General features: G+C 38.8%; 1 protein-coding gene across 7 annotated transcripts in view; it reads right to left on the reverse strand.

Annotated features, from left to right (window-relative positions):
* Positions 1 to 24705, reverse strand: part of NHSL1 (NHS like 1) — a 243738-nt gene that overhangs the window by 58293 nt on the left and 160740 nt on the right. For 6 of the 7 annotated variants that reach the window (XR_011235560.1, XM_069488918.1, XM_069488916.1 and 3 more), the window contains exons 2-3: positions 17873 to 18025; positions 408 to 535 (exon numbers count right to left, since the gene is read on the reverse strand). Coding sequence is in view for 6 of the 7 variants with exons in the window: in XM_069488918.1 (XP_069345019.1) it covers positions 408 to 535; positions 17873 to 18025 (281 nt within the window). In the remaining variant the exon portion in view is untranslated. Of the gene's footprint in view, positions 1 to 407; positions 536 to 17872; positions 18026 to 21208; positions 21267 to 24705 lie in introns of those variants that run through there. The other variant, XM_069488921.1, reaches the window with a different exon arrangement.

The raw sequence follows: 24705 nt of genomic DNA on the forward strand, positions 1-24705 counted from the left end.
TGATATAACTGCGTTCTTGGTCATATGAAAAACAAAACAACAGAAATAAGATCTTTGTTTTTTCTAACCAAAAGAGAATATTCAAAATGGACAAATATACTGATTTTATGTCTCTTTAATGAATTCCTTGGATTCGAACCTTACTTTCTTTCAATTAGAATAATTTTATATTTACAGAAGAGTTGCAAAGATAGTATTGAGAGTTCCTTGTGTGACCTTTACCCAGGTCCTCTTTATGTTAATATCTTATATAATCGTGGTACATTTGCCAAAACCAAGAAATTAACTTGGGACAATACTATTATCTAAAATATAGACTTTATTCTAATTTCACCAGTTTTTCCATGTATGACCTTTCTGTACTCTGGCATCTATCCAGGACCCCATGTTGAACTTAGAAGCCTCACCTTTTGATCTGTTTCTTCATCCTCATCTTGATAATCATCGCAGAGTGGGCTGGAGTTGGCTGCAAAGGTGGGTCCCTGAGAATAGTACTGAGAACTTCGGTAGCCATCCCGCCGCAACTTATCACATTCTGCGGAGGTACAGGCGGGGAGGGGAGAAGGGGCATTAAAAACCAGAATTTTTATTTTTCTTTACTTAATTTTTTTAGTAATACTTTCCTAGACATAATAGGATTAAAAATAATATTAATAATGAAAATGATGATAAAAACAACTAAGAATTATTAAAGCACCTGCTTTATACCTTAATACACTTTAATGGATTATCTTTAGCGTTCACAACAACCTAATGAGGTAGATAACCATCATTAACTCCACTTTACTCACAGGAAATTGAAGCTAAGAGTAAACATAGTATTCGTTCTATAATGTTACGCAAGTAAGCAGTGGGCTCAGAATATTAACCCAGGGCCTTAATTACTATACTATAATTTTTGACACAAAACAATTGACTATGTTATTCCATACTTAAAAAAAAATAAATAAATACAGGCCAGGTATGGTGGCTCATGGCTGTAATATCAGTGCTTTGGGAGGCCAAGGCAGGAGGACTGCTTGAGCCCAGAAGTTCGAGGTTACATTGAGCTATGATCGTATCATCACTGCACTCTAGCCTGGGCAACAGAGCGAGACCCAAGCAATTTTCATGCCGTGCTTTTTTCCTAGACTCATCAGCTGGAGGTGACATAAGGGACCATGGATTATAATGCTCTCATTTTATTTTTAGTTCTCAACTTAATTTTGATGCCAAACAGCCTGTAAACGCTGTGTGGAATTTAATATGAAGCCAGGTGCCAACCCGAGATGTCTGCCAGTCCACAGAAGAATGCCTGGCACAACCAAGTGAAAGGTACCCAGGGGCCATGGTACCCTAGATCTCAGGGGACCAGCGCCACGGGCTGTGTGGAGACTAGGATTCTCTTCAAGGGGGACCACAGCACTGAGGACCCTCATCAGGGAGAAACAGTGCTCTAAGAAAAGTTCTAATGGCTTTTTAAAGCCAGACACACAAAGGGGCATTTGCCTCGCCAAAGGATTTGCCACAGAGTTCCTTTAAATATCCAGCTTTTTGTGTTTGGTTTTGGAAAAGTTTTTCTCTTTGCACAGCTTTACAAAACCATTCACCTACAGGCACAGAACTAAACTAGGGCATCTTCAGAGTTCCTTTCTAACATTAGGATCTATGATTCTTCCTCAAAGAGGAGACAGCTCACTTCAGTGGAGGGATAAAAATATTAGACTAATTTTAAATAAACCAGGGAATAAAAAATCCTCATTCTCCTTTGCTACCTCACAGTGGGAGTGGATACAGAAAGTTTCCAATTCAGAACTGTAAATCAGATAAAAATTAGGATCTAGTAGAATGCCAAGCTAACTAAAAAATGCATAGGTAATCATACAATAGTTAAATGATACCATTTCAGTTACTTACAGGTTAAAAAACTTGTGGTCTGGGCTGGCAACTACTTGTAATGTTGATTAAAACAGATTTTTTTTCTTTTTTAATTTCTGAAACTTCCAGAACATAACACATTTTAAAATGAGAATTTACTCATACTAATCTAACCCTTTATAATGTGAAATATTTTCACATTTTCTCTAACATTTGACAATTTTTCTAAAATAAACAAATAGTACGCTCAGAATCTCTACTCTCCTGCTATAGAGACAATGTTACAAAAAGTATGATTAGCAGTTTTTAAACAGTGTTTTCTGTAGAGTTCTGGGATTCTGTAAATATTAGATCTGATTTTCTTTGAACAACTAGCTATTATAAAAAAATAATGCTCAAGATCCATAGTTTTGCACACCAGATTTTAACACAATGCAGGGAATTAATTCATTAACTTGTGTAGCTAAATTTAACTTTCCTATGGTAAAGCTATTCTTGCTATCTCTGTAGAACTGACGTCTCCTAAGGTTTAGGGTGAACCTTGTAAAATATACCGATATAAACTGTTACCACTTGCAGCTACTTATCTATGTAATTCAGGGTTTTGAAATACTTTACAGATAAAACAAAATACAGATAAGGTGGAGGCCAAGGCCCTTTCAAACTAAATCCTTTTGTTATTCAAATGGTCTTTTTTGCTTCATTAATTAACCCTATAAGAAGTTTAAGTTATAAAACAACACTATTCGAACATTACTTTTAAAAATCCGTTTTATGTATTAGATACCATTTAAGATTGTATTTGGAAAAGAGATCTTTTCTCCTAGGAAATAAGACAAGTCTGCTAGGTGAGATTGTTTCTAAGGGTGATTATTAGTTTGATATTCTTGGCAATAATATTAAAAATAGCCAACATGACTTGACATCTATGAAATTTTAAAAGACCAAATATCACAAAATCGGTATCCATGTGTTAAAAGCAAGAAAGGCTGGCGATTGTTATTACTTTCAGTAATAACTTTGAGCCCAGTTAAAAAGACAATGCACCTCTTTTCCACCATGAAGTTTATGTCACAGAAATGTTTGAACAGTAATATAACAAATAGTAGTATAGCAAATGAAACATGATACTGGGTCTACGATTAAACCAGGCAGTATAAACCTATGGTAGATGACCAATTTTTTTTCACTCATTAAATTTCTGAAATCTAGTAGACTTATCAAATTCCATTGTCACTTATTCCAACTCTAAAGGAGATCTAGGAAAATTTCCTCTTGTCAAGTTGCAACAGATCTCAGTTTCTAGAACCAGGGCTTTGTTCATTAAAAACCGAGTTTATTGTCTACGGAGCGAGACCTAAGTAAGAGCGAGCCATCGTGAATAAACAAAGACTTTTCAAACACTAAACTCAGAGAGAAACTACAAGACAGAGCATAATTTAAAGCCAGGTTATGCCAGCAACTACAGGCTAGCAACAAGATACTAAATGTAATAGAAGAGCTATCTTTAACACATACTCTTTTTGCAAAGAAATTCAGAGTAAAACTGTGTTATTGTTCTCAGGGTACTGCCTGGATAAAGGTATTACTGTTCGTGGCGTCCTCTGCTTTCCCAATCACAAATTTCCTCCTCCTTCCTTTCATGTCAAACCATTTTCTTTAGCACAAGGACAATGGGCAAACATTTCTTGGTAGATCAAAGTTTTAAACATACAAGAAAAAAAAAATAATGTCATACAGCTAGATGGTCATTTGACCATCACATGAATTTAGTACTGCTTTGGCCTCCAAACCTTTAGGCATTAAGCTGTTCTTCAGATGTTCAATTTTTTAATACAGTCTTTCCCCTTATCCTTGGGGGCTACATTCCAAGACTCAGAGTGGCTGCTCTGAAACCACAGACCGTACTGAACACTATATACACTATGTTTTTTCCTATACATCCATACCTATGATAAAGTTTCAGGTGAGACAGCAAAACTAGCACGAGTTTCTTTTTCTGTCATCATTTCATCAATAGATTTATTCTTACCATAGATATGTGCAACCTCAGCATATATTTTTTGGTTTTTTTTTCTGTCCATATTAAGTCGAGAACTTTCACCTTTTCACTTCAAAGAAGCACTTGACTACTTCTCTTTGGCATATCCAAATGGCCAGCATCACTGCTCTTGTCTTTGGGGGCCCTTATTAAGTAAACTAAGGGTGACTTGAACATAAGAACTGCAATACCGTTACCATCAATCTGGTCACTGTCCGATCACTGAGAAGACTCACTAGTGGGTGGCCATGAACACACTGAACAAAGTGATGATTCACATTCCAGGCAGGACGGACCAGGACAATGCAAGATTTCATCACACGACTGAGAATGGCACACAATTTAAAACTTATGAATTGCGGCTGGGCATAGTGGCTCATGCCTTACTCCTAGCACTTTGGGAGGCTGAGGAGGGAGGATCAATTGAAGCCAGGAGTTTGAGACCAGCGGGAAACACAGTGAGACCCCATCGAAACAAAAAAATTTTTCTTAAATTAGCCAGGCGTGGTGGCATGCACCTGCAGTCCCAGCTACTTGTGAGGCTGAGGCAGGAGGATCACTTGAGCCTAGGAGTTTGAGGCTACAATAATCTATGATTGTGTCACTGCACTCTAGCCTGGGTGACACAGCAAGACTCTCTCTCTAAAAAAAAAAATAAAACATATAAATTGCTTATTTCTTGAATTTTCCATTAAATATTTTTGGACCATAGTTAACCACGGGAACTGAAACTGTGGAAAGTAAAACCTAGGATAAGGGGGGGATTACTTTAGACTACTTTATACATGTTATCTGTATGAGGAAAAAGTAAGTCACTTAGTGATGCTAATAAAAGCACATGGGTATTTTTACCATGGATTTGTGTAATTTGTCATGACTGATTTTGTTCATATGTATAATTCTGTGAAAGAAAGCATACTATGCAGTGAAATTTCCTGAGTTTATTATACAGATTCTGAAACACACTCTGAAGGGAAATAGTAACCATCTATTTAAGTTAAGAACTAAGTACGACCTGCTTAAATGAGAGGGAGAGGGAGAAGAAAGAGGAGAAGAGACAAATTGACTGCAAAGTGGGAATAAAATGAGATTTGCTTTTCCATTCCCCAAGGAAATGATATGGGAAGATGAGTGGATGCTGAAAGAAAAAAAGTGAGAAGTTTGCTGATGTTTTAGATTGTGTGAGAAAGAAGAGAAAGGAATGATGAAAAAAATACAGTCATTCTTTGGTATTTGAGGGGTATTGGTTCTAGGACCCCCTCGTATACTGAGATCTGAGCATATTCAAGTCCGGCCGTCAGCCCTCAGAACCCGGGCACAGGAAACGCTGCCCTTCCATATACTCAGGTTCCGAATCCCACCAATACTGTATTTTCCATCCGCATTTGGTTCCGGATGCGGAACCCCTGATAGAGAGGGCTACTAATTGAGAAAAAATCCGTGTATAGTGGGCCCGTTAAGTTCAAACCCACATTGTTCAAGGGTCAACTGTATTTGAAACAAGTACTGCTGCATGAAAAGCCGGTAGGACCGGTTCAGTAGGTTAGTTTGTCATTTTTCAGGTTGTATGGGCAGCGCTGGTGTGCATGAGTATGAACTCCTAGGACAGTTTTGAAACATTCAAGTTAAAAGCACAATTTTGGTATTTCACAACAGCACAGTATTCTAGACATACCATATTTTAAAAGATGAATGTGGTTTATTTTTAACAGTATTAAATCTTTTATAATCTTCTTCCTATAATTCAAGGTCATTAAACACTGGGAGGACTCCAGTTCCAAAGTTAATTATAAGAATAATGGTCATGACGTGCTGCTTCAGTGAGAACGTCCTATGATGAGCCAGAGCCTAAAAAGTCCTTTTTTTCAGATCACTGATTTTTAAAGCTAGTACTACTGACACTTTCCTAAACTGAAAGCCCTTCGCCATCATTATTTGATTTGTGTTTAAAACAATTCTGATAGAATTGAAGGAAAGCAGATATGGTATCTGTCTTATGGACTATGAAACCCACGTGGCAAGTTTCTGGTAGGTCCAGGTTTCTACACTTCTATCCTGGTTAATAATCCATTAACAACAGGGTAAAAGACCAGTTCTATCATATATCTTCATCTCAGTTCAGGAGGACTGAGAATACATAAGACTTCAAACATTTACGTTGAGAAGAAAATCAATTCCAGTCCAAAGCTGTCTCAGGTAGCATACAGCTAAAGAATCTAGTTTGAGCTTTTAAGCAAGCATATGGAAAAAACTGATTGCACTTAAATACTACACTTTGTAAACATTAGAGAACTTATTTCCTTAATGAAAATCAAACCAAAATGCATTTTAAAATAAAAGGAATTTACTACCACTTCATTAATTTATTGAGTTTGGTAATACTGGAAAAGAGAACAAAATCATACTGACACCGTAGCTAAGATTCTGCCTTGTCACTCATGTACGATACGTTTTCCAAAAATACATTTGGATTTTCCATAAATTCTTCAAAGCAGTTGAACTTCAATTTATTTAAATTGTCTTCAAGATAAACGAACTAGAACATTATTAATAATTAAGAGACTATACATGTTCAAACATTTAAGTTACTTAGTTATTTGTAGCATATCAAGGGAGTTGAAAAGCTGTGTTAAATCTTAAAGACACTGTGGATTTAGCACAGATCTTTTCCTAGATAATTTCCTAGATAATTTGATAACAATTTTAAATGATAGGTTTCAAAAAATTATGCCCTTTGGGATGGACACGCTTGAAGCTCTGACTCGGGTGGGGCAAAGGCAACATACGTAACGTAAACATTTGTACCCTCATAATACGCTGAAATAAAAAAAAATTTTTTTTAATTATGCCCTTTGGTTTATTATTAGGCTAATTTTTCATCCTTTTCCCCCTTCCCCTCCTTTCGTAAGAGTTATATAGCTACACAAGAATACTTACAATGGCATAAAAGCATACTATTACATATCAAGTATTAAACTCAAATTTATCTCTTAATCAATGCATCACCTCTTGACCAATCATCACTTCAATGACACGTAGCATTCAAAACAATATAAAACATGGATAAAGAGAAATTACATGGCTTTAACGATTAAGCCCAAGCCACTCTAAAGGTTCTAAGAGTAAATATTTCTTAATGGCACATATAAAGACGAAATGTTCCAGAGTACAATTTGCTTAACTGCAGGTGACTCAAGAAAAAGAGGGCCAGTCAGTAAACATGCCGACTGTCATCCTGGTGTCAAGGAAAAGGGAAGTGTCCTGAAGGGAATGAGTCTTACCTTGCCTTAAGAAGGGGGAAAAAGTTATCCAGACTTTTATTCCGGCAGAAAGTTGGAAAAAGGGAAGTCACACTGGTGACAATTTTGTTTTCTTTCCAACCTACAGGTTCTATGATTCTCCTGACGAGCTTTGGCCAAGCATTTCTTTCTAAACCTCTGAATACTCTTCAAATAGTGCTAACTTGGAGACAACACAGAATGAATAGGCAGGGGCATCAAATCCGAGTTCCTCGAGTCACCTGCTGCTACCCACCAGAGAAGAGGAGCGACAGCAGTTAAGAGCTCAAACTCTGAAACTGAGTGGTTGTGTGTTGGAATCCTAGCTTGTCATGAATGGTGGGGTTGAAGGGTTAGTTCCAACCTTTAAAGTGCTTACAATTTAGCTGCCTGATTAAACACGTTCACATGCCAATTTACAGAGTGGTGGTTTTCCAAATCAAGGTGAATGGGAATTCCTTGGAGGGCTTGTTAAAAACCTTGCCGGGTACACGCCCATGTCTGAGTCACTAGGTCATGGGGCGGGGCCCAAGAACTTGGATTTCTAACAAGTTCCTAAGTCAATGATGATGCTGCTGGCCTTCAAGCCATACTATGACAACTGTATCAGAGTAAGGTAAATACCCAGGGAGAGGCAGAAACAAAATTCAAGGGGGTCGACATGCTACCCATCTGGGTGGAGGTGAAGGCAGAAGAGAAGTCTGCTCTGCTCAGAGGAGGTGCGGGCAGGGGCTCCTGAAAAGGGCAATAGAATTTTGGTATTTGGAGACTTCCTATCTATTCCTCATGAGAAATGACAAAAGGCCCAAAGAGGAAAGAGGGTTGGTTTCTTTCTTTCATTTTGTTACAAATGATCTATACTTCCCAAGAGAATAACCTAACGGGAGACCCAGGATGAAGAATTTAGGTGATAAGGTACAGACCAATTGGGGATTGGGGGAGATGTTATATCCGGCATCTACTTTTAGCCCTTAAAGAATACTGTTTTGTTTCAGGAAAAGCTTTAATTTTGCTACTGTAGAAGCACCTTACATGTGACAAGATTTCTTTAAAATGCTTGGAGGGTTCTTGCACTTATTTTAACAACCCACTTCAACTCCAGTTGCAGGGGAAGCTTCCTGATCAGGCCACCACCATGTCACCTGCTTAGCGTGGTGACCTCCACCTGGTGTCCTACTCCCACACCCCGTCCTTCTTACTGTGAACTTTTAACATGGATCCAGGTTGATCGACTTTAAAATGGTCAGATTATGTCACTCCTTAGCTCAAATCTCTCCAATGACTTCCCATCCCCTGAAAGTGAAAGCCAAAGTCTCCCTAATGTTTCTAAGCCCTATGTGACCTGGCTTGGTGTGGGTGGCTGGCAGGTGCCCAGTGAGTTCATTAAATGAATGAATGATCTGTATTTGTGCAGCAGTGTACTTGAAAGGGTACTGTGATTATACGATAGAGGTGCTGGCCCCATCCCTCACCCCGGTGGATTTTATCCTTAGCCACACTTTCCTCCTTAATTAACCCAAGCCATATGTCTTGCCTATTTATCTGGTAGTCCCTGTCTTCAGGGTTTATTAAGCATGATTTGGGAGACATGGGCTAGGACCAGCATTAATACAGAATTTAATGCTTTCCCATTAAATAGGCTCCTTCTCCCATCCACACTTATATATTTAAGAAATAAGAGGATGGGGGAAGACTGGGTGGGACAGGATGAGACAGGGAAGATGATGTTCAGTGCTTGATCGGGGTTATTACCTACCCAAGGAAAGTTAGTCTTAGAAGAATTTCAGGGAAACTGACCAAATACAGAACTAAAAAACTAACTGCTTCATGAGTAACTACCAGAAGCTTTCTGGCCAGGCAGAACAGACGCCACCGGAAAGGTGCACTTTCAGAGAAAGCTCCCAGACAAGCTTAGGGGAGGAGCAAGAGGGAAGAGAGATGGTGATGGAATGCCACCTTTGAAATGAATGGATGGATTTCTTAGCAGGGGGAGAAGAAAAAAATGAATGACAGGCAGACTGCCTAAAAATTATTTTAGCACAATTCCAAGTAACTTCTCGTTTCAATCTACATAGTGTACTTGGCAAAATAAAAGGACCAGGATGGGGAAGATGGAGAAACACAGAGGGAATACTCTACTGATTGTGGTCATCAGCTCAACAGTCAAACTAGAAATCAGTTTGCTGACTAGTATTAACACATACTGGAAAAAGGGCCCCCCCTTTCCCATTTAATGTCAGTGAGGAGACCAACATCTCATTGACATTGAACACCCTAGGCAATCTCATTCTATATAGAAGGGTTAAAAAAAAAAAAAGGCTATTTTGATTAATATTCTCCCTCTATGGTTAATTTCTATCAGAGGGAAACAAAAACCTCTCCCCAAAACTTAGGAATTAAATATTAAAACTTAAGCCGTTGGAAAAACTGCTAGCCTTGTTTTTCACCACACACCATGGCAAGAATTACTATTAAAATGCATTTGCCATTGCAGAAAACCAGCTTTTAACATTTCTTCTCTTCACATGTCCAAATTAATTTAAGAAGCCTTGAAGAACTAAATCTGATTTAAATTAAGGTGAAAGCTTTCTGATACCCATGATTAATGCAAGTGTGCTAAGAGTCTGCAAGTTCTAGCTGAGCACCACCAGCGTGCAGCCAAATTGGAGGTGATCTCATTTCACTTTAGAATTAAAAAGCCCTATCTCTGGCAGGCAAGGAGCATCACCAAGGTTACTCAATATCAAATCGCCTGCAAAGATTCTAAGCCAACGTAAAAAAAAAAAAAAAGAGTCTAAGCCAACACCAGAGCCTTCAGTTGTACCATCAACAATAGATAACAAACCTTCTCCACAGTGCCTTCAATGTAGCATTTTCATGCTGCACTAAATGAAATACAGAGGCCACTCAAGTTACTTACTTTATCAAGAGTTAAAATAGAATTGCTGAAACAGCAGACTGGCTACAGGACACAAAAACAAAACAAAAAGCCTTTTGTTGAAACAATCCATAGTGCTTTGTTAAGACCTGGATCATTTAAATGACTATCTTTGCCATTCTATCTTTTGTGTGCTGCTTACCATTTTAAAAAAAGGGCAACCTGTCTCTTTAACTATCTGAAAAAGTAGTGATTGTTCATTTTTCCTTTGCTCTTGCATTTGATTTCCCTCTCCCAGGTTAACCATGCTGAGGAAAGCACTTCTTTCAGGGTTAGCATACTCAGAGCAGTAGCTAGTAGTATAGAAAATTTTGTGAGCCATCAAGTCTGGCATGAGAAATTAAACAGCCCCTTTTGTATAGAATTTCCATTCTGTTAATCCCATATTTTTTGCTCTTTGCTCTTCTCTTTTCTCAGTAGGGAATTTAATCCACTGTTTCACCAGGTTGGGCAACTTTCCCCCAGGACAAAAATTCCAAGCGTCTAATGAAATACCAAAAATATATCTTTAAAAAGACTTTTAAAATTATGTGTCTTTGAAAAGTCAACTTACTTAAATTCACAAGAACTGAGTGACAGAGCATCAACTAAAATCATCTTTTTCGCCAAAGAACTAACAACATGGTGGGGCCACGTCTCTGTCAGGGCTCCCACACCACCTAAAAGGAACAGCCTCAACATTCTCCGGCCTGTCTCAAACTCGCTCTCCCCCTTCCCCCTCTGGGAGACAGAAGCTGCAACCTCCGGCCCTGCACCTTGCCTGAGTTCTCCGCCTCCTGCCTCCTCGGGGAACATGCTCTCATTCTCTTTTCTTATCTGCAATCTTTTCTCCTCCAGTTGGTTCCTTTTGTCTATAACCATGTTTTAGTAGGCTCTAGTTTTTAAAACAAGTAATAATATTAGCTCTACCCAGCCACCATCTCAAAATACTGTCTCTTCCCTCTCTGCTTTTGTTGGCATTCTTCATTCAGCTTTATTTCTTTTCTTTCCATTTTTTTTTTTTTTTGAGACAGAGTCTCACTCTGTTGCCCGGGCTAGAGTGCCGTGGCATCATCATAGTTCACTGCAACTTCAAACTCCTGGGCTCAAGCCATCCTCCTGCCTCAGCCTTCCAAGTAGCTGGGACTACAGGCGTGAGCTACCACACTCAGCTAGTATTTTTTATTTTTTGTAGAGTCGGGGTCTCAGTTTTGCTCAGAATGATCTTGAACTCCTGACCTCAAGTGATCCTCGCACCTTGGCCTCCCAGAGTGTTAGGATTACGGGAGTGAGCCACCACGCTTTCCCTATTCATCTTTATTTCTCAAAAAAATACTTTCATTGATTTTATGCTTATAAAAATAACCCTTATCTCATGAAATCTGGCTTCTTAATTTAAAGGCTTCCTTGAAATTACTCTAAGGTCACCAATGGCCAATTCAATGGCCCCTGCTTCTGATGACTCGCTCCTGTCCCCAAGCACCCTGACCACTGCTTCATCCTGATTGACTTTCTTCTTTCCCAGGTACCTTTTATCAACTGCTGCTTCCCAGCCCCCTAAAATAAAGCCTTCCTTGCCCCTTGCTTTCTCCATCCCCAATCTCGTCACCCCCACATTATCTCCAATCCTGGCTTTGATTCTGATCTCTCTCCTGAGTTCTAGACCTTTAGGACGGACCTCCACAAATGCAACAGAATTTACGGTACCACATACTGGACTGTGTGCTGGGGACACACAAGTGAAAAGACAAGGTCCTGCTCCTAAGGGTCTTGCTGCCAGGAGGGGACATAAATGTGCAAACACAATTACACAGCGTATCATAAGCAGTTTAATGGAGGAGCGCTAGGTTCCGTGGGGACGTGTGGAAAAGTTAAGGGCAGCCTGGCGCTGCCCAGGGGAGGCTAGGAAAGCTTTGTGGGGGCTCCGGCCCCACAGAATGACTCTCAAAGGAGAAATAGGAGCTAGCCAGGTGTGAGAGGTGGTTCAGAAGGGAAAAGGTATGGCCTGGGACATGCGGTGGAGAGAAAAGAAGGCAAGGCAAGCTAGCATTCCAGTTGAAGGACTTTATCCTTCCATGTGCAGGCACAAGGCAGAGAACGCGGCTGGAGGGTAGGGATGCCTGGAGAGAAGGGGTGATTTTGCAGATGAGAAGAGAAAAACGGGTCAGGTCATGAAGGCTCTTGCACACTAAAGAACTTAGGTGTCATCCTGTCTGTGATGGGGAGCTGGTGAAGAATTTCTAACCAGGGAGAGGCACGACATTAAAATGAATTACGATTTCAGGACAACATGAGTTAAACAAGTTTATGTTTAAAAGACAACACCCAGGGGCAGGGCAGGGTGAGGTTCCACGATACCACCACCATCAACCTTGGACATGAGTTAGTCACACATACACCTTATCTCTGCGGCTAGCTCTAAGCATCGAGGAAAACACCAACGTCATCAGCTTTGACTGCAATATCCAGCCCAGCGCCTCACTTGCGGTATGCGCTTAGAAAATTTTTATGTCAATACAAACTTGATTTTACACAACCCTGCTTGTTAGAACTTATTGCTCAGCAGTCAGTTATATCCTTGTGTCAATAAATTTCACACATATCACCCTCTAAACAGTTAAGTACTGAGAGGCCAATAAGAATTTTAGAGCTTAGATGGGAACACAGACATCATAAATTGTCTAGTCTCCATCCTGAAAGCATGATTCAGGAAGCCTCTGGGGTTTAGGTCATGTTCAATTTTTTTACCTATGTACTTGTTTGTGTTATATGTCATTTTTTTTAAGTGACAGAAAAAGAAAAAAAGATGAAGAATTCAATGTGGTTAGCACAAGGTGGGCAAATGCATCATTTCAGGGAAGAGAGCTCTCAATCCATGTCCACAAGGCCCTGCCTATAAAGTCATCTCCCAGACAGTCCTGTGAAAAGTGCCACAGGACCCCCAACAGGATAATCTATAACCAAAGACAGAGGGCATCTGTGATATCCTAGGGACACATGTGTCCCAGGCAGATAAGACAACCAAGGTTCCTCACCATGTCCAGGGAGAAACCCACAACCTCTCCTAAGACAAATCTATTTGTCTAGGCCACAAGGGAACCATGAAGCTTCATGACAATGAAAGGTACTTGAGTCACCCTCATATAAAGTTGGGTGTCAGGAACTGTCAGAGAAACCTGGCTGAAACTACTTGGAAACCTAGTCCATAATTTTAGGAAAGTTATACCATCCTTTAATGCTAACAGGTTGGTATGTGCACACACACACAATTCTTTTTAGTCACTTGGTAAACGCTGTCATTTCTTCACGCTGCAAATCCTCAACTCCTCTCCTTCCAGATATAATAAATGCCACCCTTTGGCTGGGAACGAACACAGGCCAGATTCAGCACTCCTCCCTGCACCCAACTCCTAATTCTAGAGCCCAGAGCAAGCTGACCTGCTAAAATGTATTTCTTGAAAAAAGAGCTGTGACTAGAGAACATTTCTGATACCAACAACAGATGCTCTGTGAACTAATTCATGCAGGAGTGTACACAGAGACAGTAACTAAACTGCCTGTTAAACACACTGTGAGAAATTATGTTGTTCTCTCTCTCAAGTTGGGCTTTTTGGAGATGAAGTCTTAAAAATGATGTATCTTTATTTCAGCCTTTAACATGCTCATAATTGTCAAATGGGGTCTACAGGTTATAAACAAAACCTGAGCCTCTCATTGCACCTACCCTGCCCTCTGATTCCCCCCTTCCACTTAACTGTGGCCCTTTCAGCGAAGCCAAAAACTATGCAGATAAAAATTTAGTTAGATATGAGTTACTTATCTCACGGTTATCTCCAATGAAGTTCATGAAGGGTTCAAACAATTATGGACATAAAAAGAATAAAATTCTCCTGCAAATTCAGTAACAAGCTGAGTGAATTCTTCATAGATAGTGAGATCCATCTTAAACAATTCACTATTCATTGCTACTCAGATGTTTTATTGAACTAAATACCAAAAGACTATTTTTAAATCTAGGCACAGGTTGAGAATCTCTTATCCAAAATGCTTGGGACCAGAAGTGTTTGCAATTTTTTCAGATTTTGGAATATTTACATTATACTTACTGGTTGAGCATCCTTAATCCAAAAATCTGAAATTTCCTTCGCGCGTCATGTTGGTGTTCAAAAAGTTTCACATTATATAGAGCATTTTGGATTTTGGGTTCTCAGATTATGGTTGTTTAACCTGTACATGTTTGTATCTTCATTAGCAGTAAATCATTACTGTTAATGTTATATTACATAACAAATTAACAAAACCAAGACATCTGACTACCAAATTTTATCAAATTCTCTAGAGACTACAACAATAAATATTAATACAAAAGATTTCTACTGTGTTTGGACCAGAGTAGAGTCAAATTGCACATGGTAGACAGCTTGCTCCATGTGCCATTTTGCACATCTTGCAAGACCATCTCCTGTCCCATGTAGGGGTGGGTGAACAGGACAGTGGAGGGGGGGGACACACACATCTCCCAATAATCTTCTTTCCCACTGACTAAGCCTCTCTCCCTGTGTGTCCCCTGAACGTCATGCATATCTCCCATACACTACTGCCTGTTTACTTCTGTCTTGACGCAGGACAGCAAGCTTGGCTCTTTAAAGTTCGGCACCCATGAACTTTTATCAATTCATTTTAAAACTCCTTGCAGAGTACAGAATTGATGCTCAAATACTGGTTAAATTGTGTCTATTATATGCCTTTCTTTACTAACTCAAACTTAGCTTTTCCATAAAACATTTTCCAGTAAACCCATGCCTTCCTCAGTCACTCCGCTGACTGCTAAGCATTTCCACATTACTTTAAAAAGTATATACTTACAACATTTAGTTATTAATTAGTACTCACTGTATCATTTCCCTCCACATTTTATGGTTCTCAAGAGTAGAGCCCAGCTCCCCATAAAAACTGACAAAATAATTCACACAATGAGCATTTAATGACAATGAAAAAGGAACAATATGCTTAACATTAAAGAATGGCATTTCTTCCTTACAATTATGGACAAGGTCATAGTACAAATAGAAGAAGGTACAAAATAGATTACTTACTGTGAATAATTAGCTACTTTTCATATTTCTAAGTAGAGAATATTGGGATTTAATTAACTTAGATAAGCTATATAACATCAAACCTTAATAGTGCCACATAGTTAGGGACTGGATTTTTAAAAAAATCTTCACTGATAATGAGGCAAGAAATCCTCTGTAGTCATGGTGTGTTTAACTCAGGTTGCTAAGATGATACAGGGGAAGTGGTATGTGAAGTTCTGTTCATGTAATTAAAAGAACTCAGATGCTTTTACTCATTTCATCTTTCCCAACCACTGTTCATAAATTCATTGCTTATCTAAAAATCTCCTAAGGAGTTTGAAAATCCAGACTTCAAAAGTTGAGCTCCAAGAATTTTCCAAAGTTATTAATTTTATTAATAATAAATCCCTTTGATGAACCATCTTAGGGCATTAAAGCAATTACGAAAGCATTTATCTTATCCAAATAAAATTCAAGTTTGGGCAAAACCAATGGGGATGATATTTCACAGGGACGTACTATGTAGTCAAAAAGAAAATAAAAGCAGAAAAGTCTCTCTATATATGTTCAATTTTTAAAGGGAAGAAAAGTCCTGATTTGTAACCTGAAAATACATGAAATAGGTAGTGAAGCACAATTTCCTGGAGAGTGATCAAAAAGCACTTGAGCCTGAATATTCAAACTCATAAACACCTTCACAAAAGCATTTTCTACAAGCCAGACCATGCAGTGCTCTGTTGCTCAGGAGCTGGCCAGAGAAATGCTACCAAGGCACTGCCTCAGGGATTTGTCCTGGGAACAGTGCCATTTAACATTCTTACTATTTGGTGGAGGAAGGTGAGCTAAAAGTAGAGAACAGAGAAGATCCTTGTTGAAATTTATGAAAGATAAATCACCAGTAACTAAAGGGATCTAGAAGATATTTTGGTTGGGTTTAGGTACATTGAGGGACTCATATGAAGGCAACAAAGCTCAAAGCACAACTCTAAGGCCACACAAATGAGCCCAACTAATGTCATTCTTCTCATTTAAGATAATAATCACTAAGCATGTAGGTTACCTAGGCTAACTGAAAATGGGAACCTAATAATGCTCTCATTTATGGACAGTCCAATGCTCAGACTATAAGATACAAGAAGATCATGTAAGATACAGGAGATATTTTAATAATATAACCATAACCATAACGACCACAAAAGATTAAAGGAAGAAAAATAGGGCCATGATCTGAAATGTTTGTATAGTTTTGTTCAGAATACCAAATCTATGGTGAATCTATTGATAGCTATTCCTTCTCTCCAAACAGAAATTGCCTGTTCCTTTAAATTCCCATATAGCAATTTTTTAGCATATCTCCTATTTTTCATATTGTGATTTGCACTTTAGATACAAGTATAAATTCCTTGAGAGGTAAGACCTGCTTTGTACTCTGCACTTCTGCCAGAATAAAAGATTTCCAACAAATAGTTCTTAAAGGCAGTCAAGTGTAGCAGTTAAGAACATGAGCTCCACAGCCTCAGATTGTCCAAGTTTAAATCTTGGTCTATTGCTAACTACTGTGGAGATCTTGGGCAAGTTTCTAATCTTTGTTCCTCTGTTTTGTCATCTGGACATAGAAATAGTAAGCAGTAGGATTATTGTATTAAGTGAGGTAATACATTTAGTGGGCTCAGAACAGTACCTGACATTAAGTGTTTAATAAATGTTAGCTAGTAATCACAGAGATCATCGTAGTAGTACATTATAGAATCAATCACTTAATAAATGACTGATGTACAAGTAAAAATTACCATAAAAACTAGAGGTGTCCTCATGCTAGGTTTTCCTTGAGTCAGTGACAGAATTTCTCCCAGATTTAAGTCTTCCACAATTAGATAAAACATAGGATGCCTTGTCAAATTAAATTTCAGATCAATAACAAATACTTCTTTTGTATACTTATGTCCAAAATATTACATGGTTAGAGAAATCTGATAGGAGCGGCATCTGTTAGAATAAGAACTTTATTTTGTCGTTCTAAGAAAAAGTCTCAGAATTTCACAAGTCATTCCTTGCTCTTAAAAGAAATCCCTCCCTTATCACCTTTGGGAAGTCCTTTTTGGCACACAATAAATTGAAGTAAAAATGAGAATTTTAAACTAGGCATAGGAATATACTCTTTCTATATTTTCTACCGACCATAGGGTACCTTGCCCATCTGCAGACAGAACCTATGCTCAGAGGAGGCCAGGTGGGTAGCACACATGTTCCCACAAGTCAAACCACTTAGCAATTCTTCAAGGTCTCTACATAAGTCCTCCTTCCACCCAGCTTGAACTAAATAGAACAAACAAATTTGTTCAGAAAAACAAATTTGCTTTGAATATTTACAAGGGTTTTTAAAAGACAGTGGCAAAATATCCCATATGTCAGCAGGGGTTTATTTGGATCAAATTAGTACTGGTGGTTTAAACATGCTAAAGTGTTTCTAAGCAGGAGTGAACTCTTTAAAAATAGATTTGCATATCTGTAAACAGGCAGGTTTCTGCAGAGACCAGAACATTTAGGCATATATGAGGTTGTATTTATGATATCTTATAAAGGCATGGCATACTATACATTCAATATAAATACATCTTTTACAGATGGAGATCAGATTTATACTTTCAATTCTAACAGTCAGTAATCCCAGAAAACAAGCTCACAGAGGATGCTATCTTACCCCTCAATACTGATTTGAGGTTGAGCTTGGCTTGGCGGTGCAGGTCCTCAACGCAGGGGGGTCTTGTGGTGGGAAGGAAGACATTCTCTTGCTGGTGCCATGGGGCAGTGTAGTGGACTGTCCAGCGGCTCTCCTCATCGAGGTTGGAAACCGCTAGAGAAAGAAAGAATAAACGCAAGTGTTAAATTAAGCTTCAGGGGCTCCAAATATTTACATCAAGATGGCGTTTTGGTGCCCAACACTTCGATGGGTAAGGGCCAGCCAGGGGAAAATGGAGCAAATTCTACATGAGATTTAGTCCTTTTTGCTCTCCCTTTGCTGTGACATTGGGTCCTGCCGTCATCTGTGGCGTATGTGTCTCGCCCTATAAACCTCTATCTCACTCTTGCCCTATAATCCTATCTTTTTCTCCTCAATAAACCTCATTTTCATGCTTGCCTTAAAGAAAGAGAGATTTAATCTTAGACTCCAGGGGTTTTGCCCACAGTGTTTTAAAAGTCTGTAAAGGAAAAGCTGAAACTGTCCATCTTCCATACCATGTTTTCATAGCATTATTTGCTCAGTTAATTTCTTGCCAGAATTTTAGGTCCTCCCTCTACTCCAGTGGCAGAAAAGGACTGACGAAATTGATAGAGACGTCCAATTCCTACTGAATCCCACCACAGCAAATATCAGTTATTCAGTTATGTAATAATGCCATTGCGTCAGTAAATGTTAGATCGTCCTCACAGAAACAAATTTCCTACCAGGAGGTTGATGCCAAATTTTTCCCCACTAATGTATTATTTAAAAAGCATCACTGGTATACACTCAATTAATTGCATTTTTTAAAAAATTAAGTATAAACATTCAATTGAATACATTTAAATGGCATATCTAATAGATACAGAGATCTATTTGAGCCATAAAATTTTCTCTGCATTTCTTGCTTTCAAGGAATACTTTTATATTAAAATGTTTTTTAAAAAAAATTACAATGTGATTGACTTTTCCCAACACAATCCAATTCAACTGAATTTTCCCAACACAAAAGATACCAAAACATTAGAGGAGAAAATGATAGGCAATCCTGACACTAAGATAAATCTCTATAATAATTTTCCTTTAATCCCCTTAGGGTCTGGACCACTTTATTTCATTGTCCTGACCACACAACCTAAGTTGGGGCATCGGTGGAGCCCAAAATGAAGCCAACAACACCAAAACAATTTTTTAACACTTTCTATATATTTGCCATACATGTAATCCAGGCATGGGAGAGACTGGAGAAGTATAGGAGAAAGTCGCTGTGCTGAGGCATTTACTTCAAGGGACAAGTCTAACTCCTGTAAAACCAGCAGACACTCGAACTGTAAGGGGCAAATCTGCCCTGACTCTGACCTATGCTATAGAGTCCACACTGGGCATACCCATTTCTACAACATAACATGTATCAGGAAACTAGGACACAAACCAGATTCTCAAAGTAAAGTGGAAAAGCGTGCAGGAACTATTGAATCTATTTGAACATATTTTAAATTAACTAAACATACCCCACAGCACAGTTATTAGGGCTGTTATGAAGATGAACTAACATGCATAAAGCTCTCAGCTCAAGAAATAACTCATGGAAAGCATGGTGGTGGCAGGAAGAGTGAAAAGTACTGTAAAGGAGCCCAAACTTCAGAACCATCACTGAGGAGGAGCCTTTTCCAGCCCCTGTAAATCTGGGACACAGATTAGCTCTCACACCACATACAAGTGGTCCCAACCTTTTTGGCACCAGGGACCATCTTCATGAAAGACAATTTTTCCATGAACCGGGGAAGGGGAGAATGGTTTTAGGATGATTCAAGTGCATTAGATTTATTGTGCACTTTATTTCTATTATTATTACATTGTAATATATATAATGAAATGAGTATACAACTCACCATAGGTTGGGTCCCCTGCCACATACCATCTTTTCTACAGCTACTACATTTTATAATGCTATGAATCTGAAAAGAATAATTCATTTTTTAAAGGATCCCACCTGTTCCATAAATTGCTAAATAAGAAAATAAACATGAGAACTAGATATCAAGTTAAAACCATAAATGTCCTGTGTGCTTTTTGCACATGATGTTTGACAAAAGAAGCATGCAGATTAGGCACTCAGCATTTCACACAATCTCTTGTTGAACAAATGCTTTGCATGGCACATGTAACTATCAATCTTAACACATAAAATCCACAAAGACCTGACTTAACTCTCATTTGTGTTTCAGAGACTCTAGCACAGGGGCCACACTTGCGGTATGTCCCCTAAAATGTATCCTGAGTTCATTACGGTGTTTTATGCTGGCGTCCATTTATTTTAAAGATTGAGTTACCATACTTCACACTTTAAAAATATTGAAAATTGAAATTTTTCCTATTTGCCAATTAACAATCAAATCTAAGTAATGGCATCCGTGACTGTGTAATAATCACACCATTAGCCCCATTGCACAGCTACCAACTGGCTTCTGTGAAAGAGCAGTGGTGTCCCTCACTGTCGCCAGGGCAGACTTTAATCTGTCCGTCCAAAAACAGCCTTCAAGCAAGGGAGCTGCAGAAAACGAGCCGAGAGTGCTGTTCTTTGTTGCTTTCTCCAAAGCTTCTCTTACCAATGTCCCTACTCAAAATGCACACGTATCCAGTTTAAGTCATTGGTCAAAAAATTAAACTAAACTAAAATAAAATAAACCACCAACTACGTAAAAATAAAGCCATATAGTTACAAAAATTATATTTTCAGAGAATGAAGAAACACCTGCATTAAAGAAATTTAAACCAACACTAAGTACACAATGAAGCCACACCACAAAAGCTTTGTACTTTACAACAATCACTGATCAGTCTAGACAGTTTGTCCGCGAGCTCTTAAATGCATAACAGAGAGTGCCAGGGAGTTTTAGGGGATTATCCCCACCAAAAATATGTGATGCATTACACAGAGGCTCCCTTGCCTCAGCTGCACATTTGGCCAAAGAATCAAAAAACCACACACTGTGTACCAAGGGAAACATAAGTTAAATATGAGAGTTTTCCTCCTTCTTCAAAGGACTTCTTTTGAGAAGCACAAAAGAAGTGAATTCACTTAAAATCCCAACCATAAATAAATCAGACATACTAAGATCACATAATACTGTCCTAGAGTTACAGAAGTCTGAGGTATTTAAACAGCCTGGTATAGAACGGAGTTTAACTCTTGACAATTATGCTGTTTCACACTCTAATTTCAACACACAAAAGGATGAAGTAGGACGTAAAACACACACACACACACACACACACACACACCAGGTAGTGTGGAGAAAAGGAGCTACTTACTTTTCTTCTTAAAAAGTTTAATGAAAGACTTAATCTTTGTGTTAATGAAGACCACCATTTCCAGGACGCCTAAATAGGGCTTAGAAATTTAAATCACATTAAAAGCTCAGTCCAGTAGGCAGGTGGCAAGCTGCTGTCCTTCTGGTCCAGATTGTAACTTTTCTTCCCCAGGTCTCATATCCTCAGACATCTGCCCAGGCTGATGTAACTTTGAGGTTGAGCTTATTGTCAGGCAGTTACAAACCATTAGCAGTCCTTGAACCTGAAAAACTCCCACTGAAACCTAATCTTTAAGGCTGAGAGCAGCCAGTGACATCGTGCCACAGAAAGAAAGGGAAAGCCAATCACGGTTCTTATTTGCATGACAGCCACATCAGGCTTTGTGCCTTGGTGCCCATTCATTCGGTTTCTCTCCAAAAGATCAGAAGTTTCTCCTCTCTGGAGTCTACAAAAATAGTGCAGATTTTCCTCGACAGAAGTCAAGATGAAACAAACGTGTTCCCTATTTCACTAGGACACTATGAACTTCCAGATCTTTTTATAAGAGCCGACAAGCCTGAGAGCAATTCCAGTTAATTCAGGGTGCATGGGATTTGAACTGATTTAGGGGGGGAAAAAGCAAAACTATTGTTTCCCAACCACGCCCCTAGGCTCTGCCTCCCGTACCAAAGGAACATGTACAAGCAGTAAAACTTTAGAATAGAATCTCCCAGGAGCTGCAAATGATGACTTGGTTGCATTTTTGTGCAAATTAGGATGCCTGCCTTCCCACCCTTCATTGTCCGTGATTGAGAATCATCATTGCATGTTCCAAAGTGTGAGCGTATTTACATCTAGCTGACACAACTCTCAAAAAAAAAAAAAAAAAAAAAAAAAAACCCAAAAATATAACTCCCCATTCCAAATGAGAAATTAGATAAAGTATCCTATTCATTTTAATCTTTATTTTAAATGTAATTCTCACCTTAGCGCCCAGTTTTTAGAATTCCACAATCATCCTCCCCTCGTAGTAGTCTCAAACAAACATTACTTGAGTTACTCTTTAACTTGAATATACTGTGTGGAGTTACCAAGTTTTAGTACTTTTGACCATTTGCAATTAATCACAGAGTACTGGGAAAACACAGACAGAGACAGCGAAATCAGAAAAGGGGTTATAAACATGCTTTAGAGATATATACTCCAGTAGCAAAAGGATAGGAACAAAAAGAAGAACACAGATCAGGAAATCCCACGAAGAGGGACAAAGGAAAAAATGCTTCTCACATCTTACCCCAGTTCCACTTCATGGCCAGACAGTTTTGAAACGATTTAGACAACCTCTTATTTCATAGCTTTGGGCCAGACTTACAACCGAATGGAAAAATGTAATAATCCACTAATTCAAAACATTTAGTTTGTAACAAAGGCTCTTAGTCAAAGAATAAAATTTATATAAGGGGCTCTCTCTAGGGAAAGCTTTGGAATGATTCCTTCTCAAAGCTTTTTATCCCCTTAATGTTATTTTTTGAACAACAACAAAAGCACAGCAAAAAATAAAGAAAATAGAAATATTACCATATTACCATGCATATTATCACAGATTTCCAATTTGTCTTCTTTCATCCTATGTATAGCTTTAAAGCAATTAATTTGCCAGATGGCAAATGAGAAACAACTGAGAGTGTTTGTCAGATTCTAGAACTGCCTTTAATTGGTGGACAAAGTTCCCCTTTGGAAAACAAATTTATCTGCAAGAGTAATCTCGCTCTGCTCACTGCATCAGAGACAGGTGGAGTTCTGGGCAGAAACACTCCTATTCATAATCCACAAGTGTTTCAGGTTAAGTGTCACCATGAACACTTCCAGTTGAAAATAGAAACTGTTCTTTCAAGGAAACAAACCCTAACTACACTCAATCCTCCACAGCATGTAGCTTTTCATGTACTCAACAATGGCATCTGAACATAGACTCATTCATTAAAAGATAAATATTGAGCACCTATACTATTAATAAGTGCCATTCTTTCATTCAGGTGGGATACACCATTGGACAAAACAGGTGAGATCCAGCCCTCATTATTTGACAATAAGTACAATTGCACGGTATATCAGAAAGTGATAAGTGCAACAGACAAAAGAAAAAAATCGAACAAGATAAAAGAGGGTTTGAGGGTTGAGGGTTGAGGCCATGTTGTAGCATTATAGGAGTCAGGGTGGTCCTCACTGAAAAGGTGAGATTCGAGTAAAACCTTGAAGGAGGTGATGGCAAGAAAACAAAACTCTCACAATGAATCCTACTATCTCTTGTTTTAAAGCGGGAGAGGTATTCTTCAGGTTGTGAGACACATTTCCAACCCACCAGGACTAGAGAAGTGCTCTTCCCCCTCTTAGAAAATGAACTGTAATAAGAGTCACACGTGGGGTTATTTCCTTTCTCACTCAATATTATGTCTGACAGTAAGTGGTCACAGTTGTGGAAAGACAATGCCACTACAGTCGGCCCTTGGAATCCATTCTAGGACCCCCACCTTGGATACCAAAATCCATGGAAGCTCAAGTCCCTAATATAAAATGGTGTAGTATTTGCATATAACCTACCCACATCCTCCCATATACCTTAAGTCATCTTTGGAGTACTTCTAATACCTAATACAATGTAAACGTCATGTTATGTTGTGTTGGTTTTAAAATTTGTTTTATTTTTTATTGATGTATGGTTATTCGTTTCTTTTCAAATATTTTCAATCTGTGGTTGGTTGAATCTATGGATGCAGAACCCTCGGACACAGAGGGCTGGCTGTACTGACTGCACACCCAGGGGCAGGAAGCAGCTTCCGTCCCAGCCTCCTAGGGCGCCTCATGCTCTGGGCACTATTCCATGCTGACTTATAACTCCATAAATCCAGATCTTCAGGTAATAAACCAAAATAAATTATCACATTTGTTGTGTTACATATTAAGTTGTATTTTATAAGAGCTTATTCATTATAAAGTTTTCCCCAATAACACTGTCATCTCTTTATAACCTTCGTATAAGCACGAGAACAGGGAAGTGTCTCCATCATATAATTTGCATGCCTTAATGTCGTGATTTTTTTGAAGAGCCATGTCTTTATGGAAGTGGCTAGTATTTTAAAACTGTTCAATCTAGGCCGGGCAAAGTGGCTTACACCTGTAATCCCAGCACTTTGGGAGGCTGAGGTGGGATGATCACCTGAGGCCAGAAGTTCAAGACCAGCCTGAGCAACATAGTGAGAACCCATCTTTAAAAAAAAAAAAACCAGCCTGAGCAAGAGTGAGACCCCATCTCTACTAAAAATAGAAAGAAATCATATGGACAGCTAAAAATATATATAGAAAAAAAAAATTAGCCGGGCATGGTGGCGCATGCCTGTAGTCCCAGCTACTCGGGAGGCTGAGACAGGAGGATCGCTTGAGCTCAGGAGTTTGAGGTTGCTGTGAGCTAGGCTGACGCCACGGCACTCACTCTAGCCTGGGCAACAGAGTGAGACTCT

Source organism: Eulemur rufifrons, chromosome 15 (assembly GCF_041146395.1).
Source record: "Eulemur rufifrons isolate Redbay chromosome 15, OSU_ERuf_1, whole genome shotgun sequence".
Taxonomy (NCBI): domain Eukaryota; kingdom Metazoa; phylum Chordata; class Mammalia; order Primates; family Lemuridae; genus Eulemur; species Eulemur rufifrons.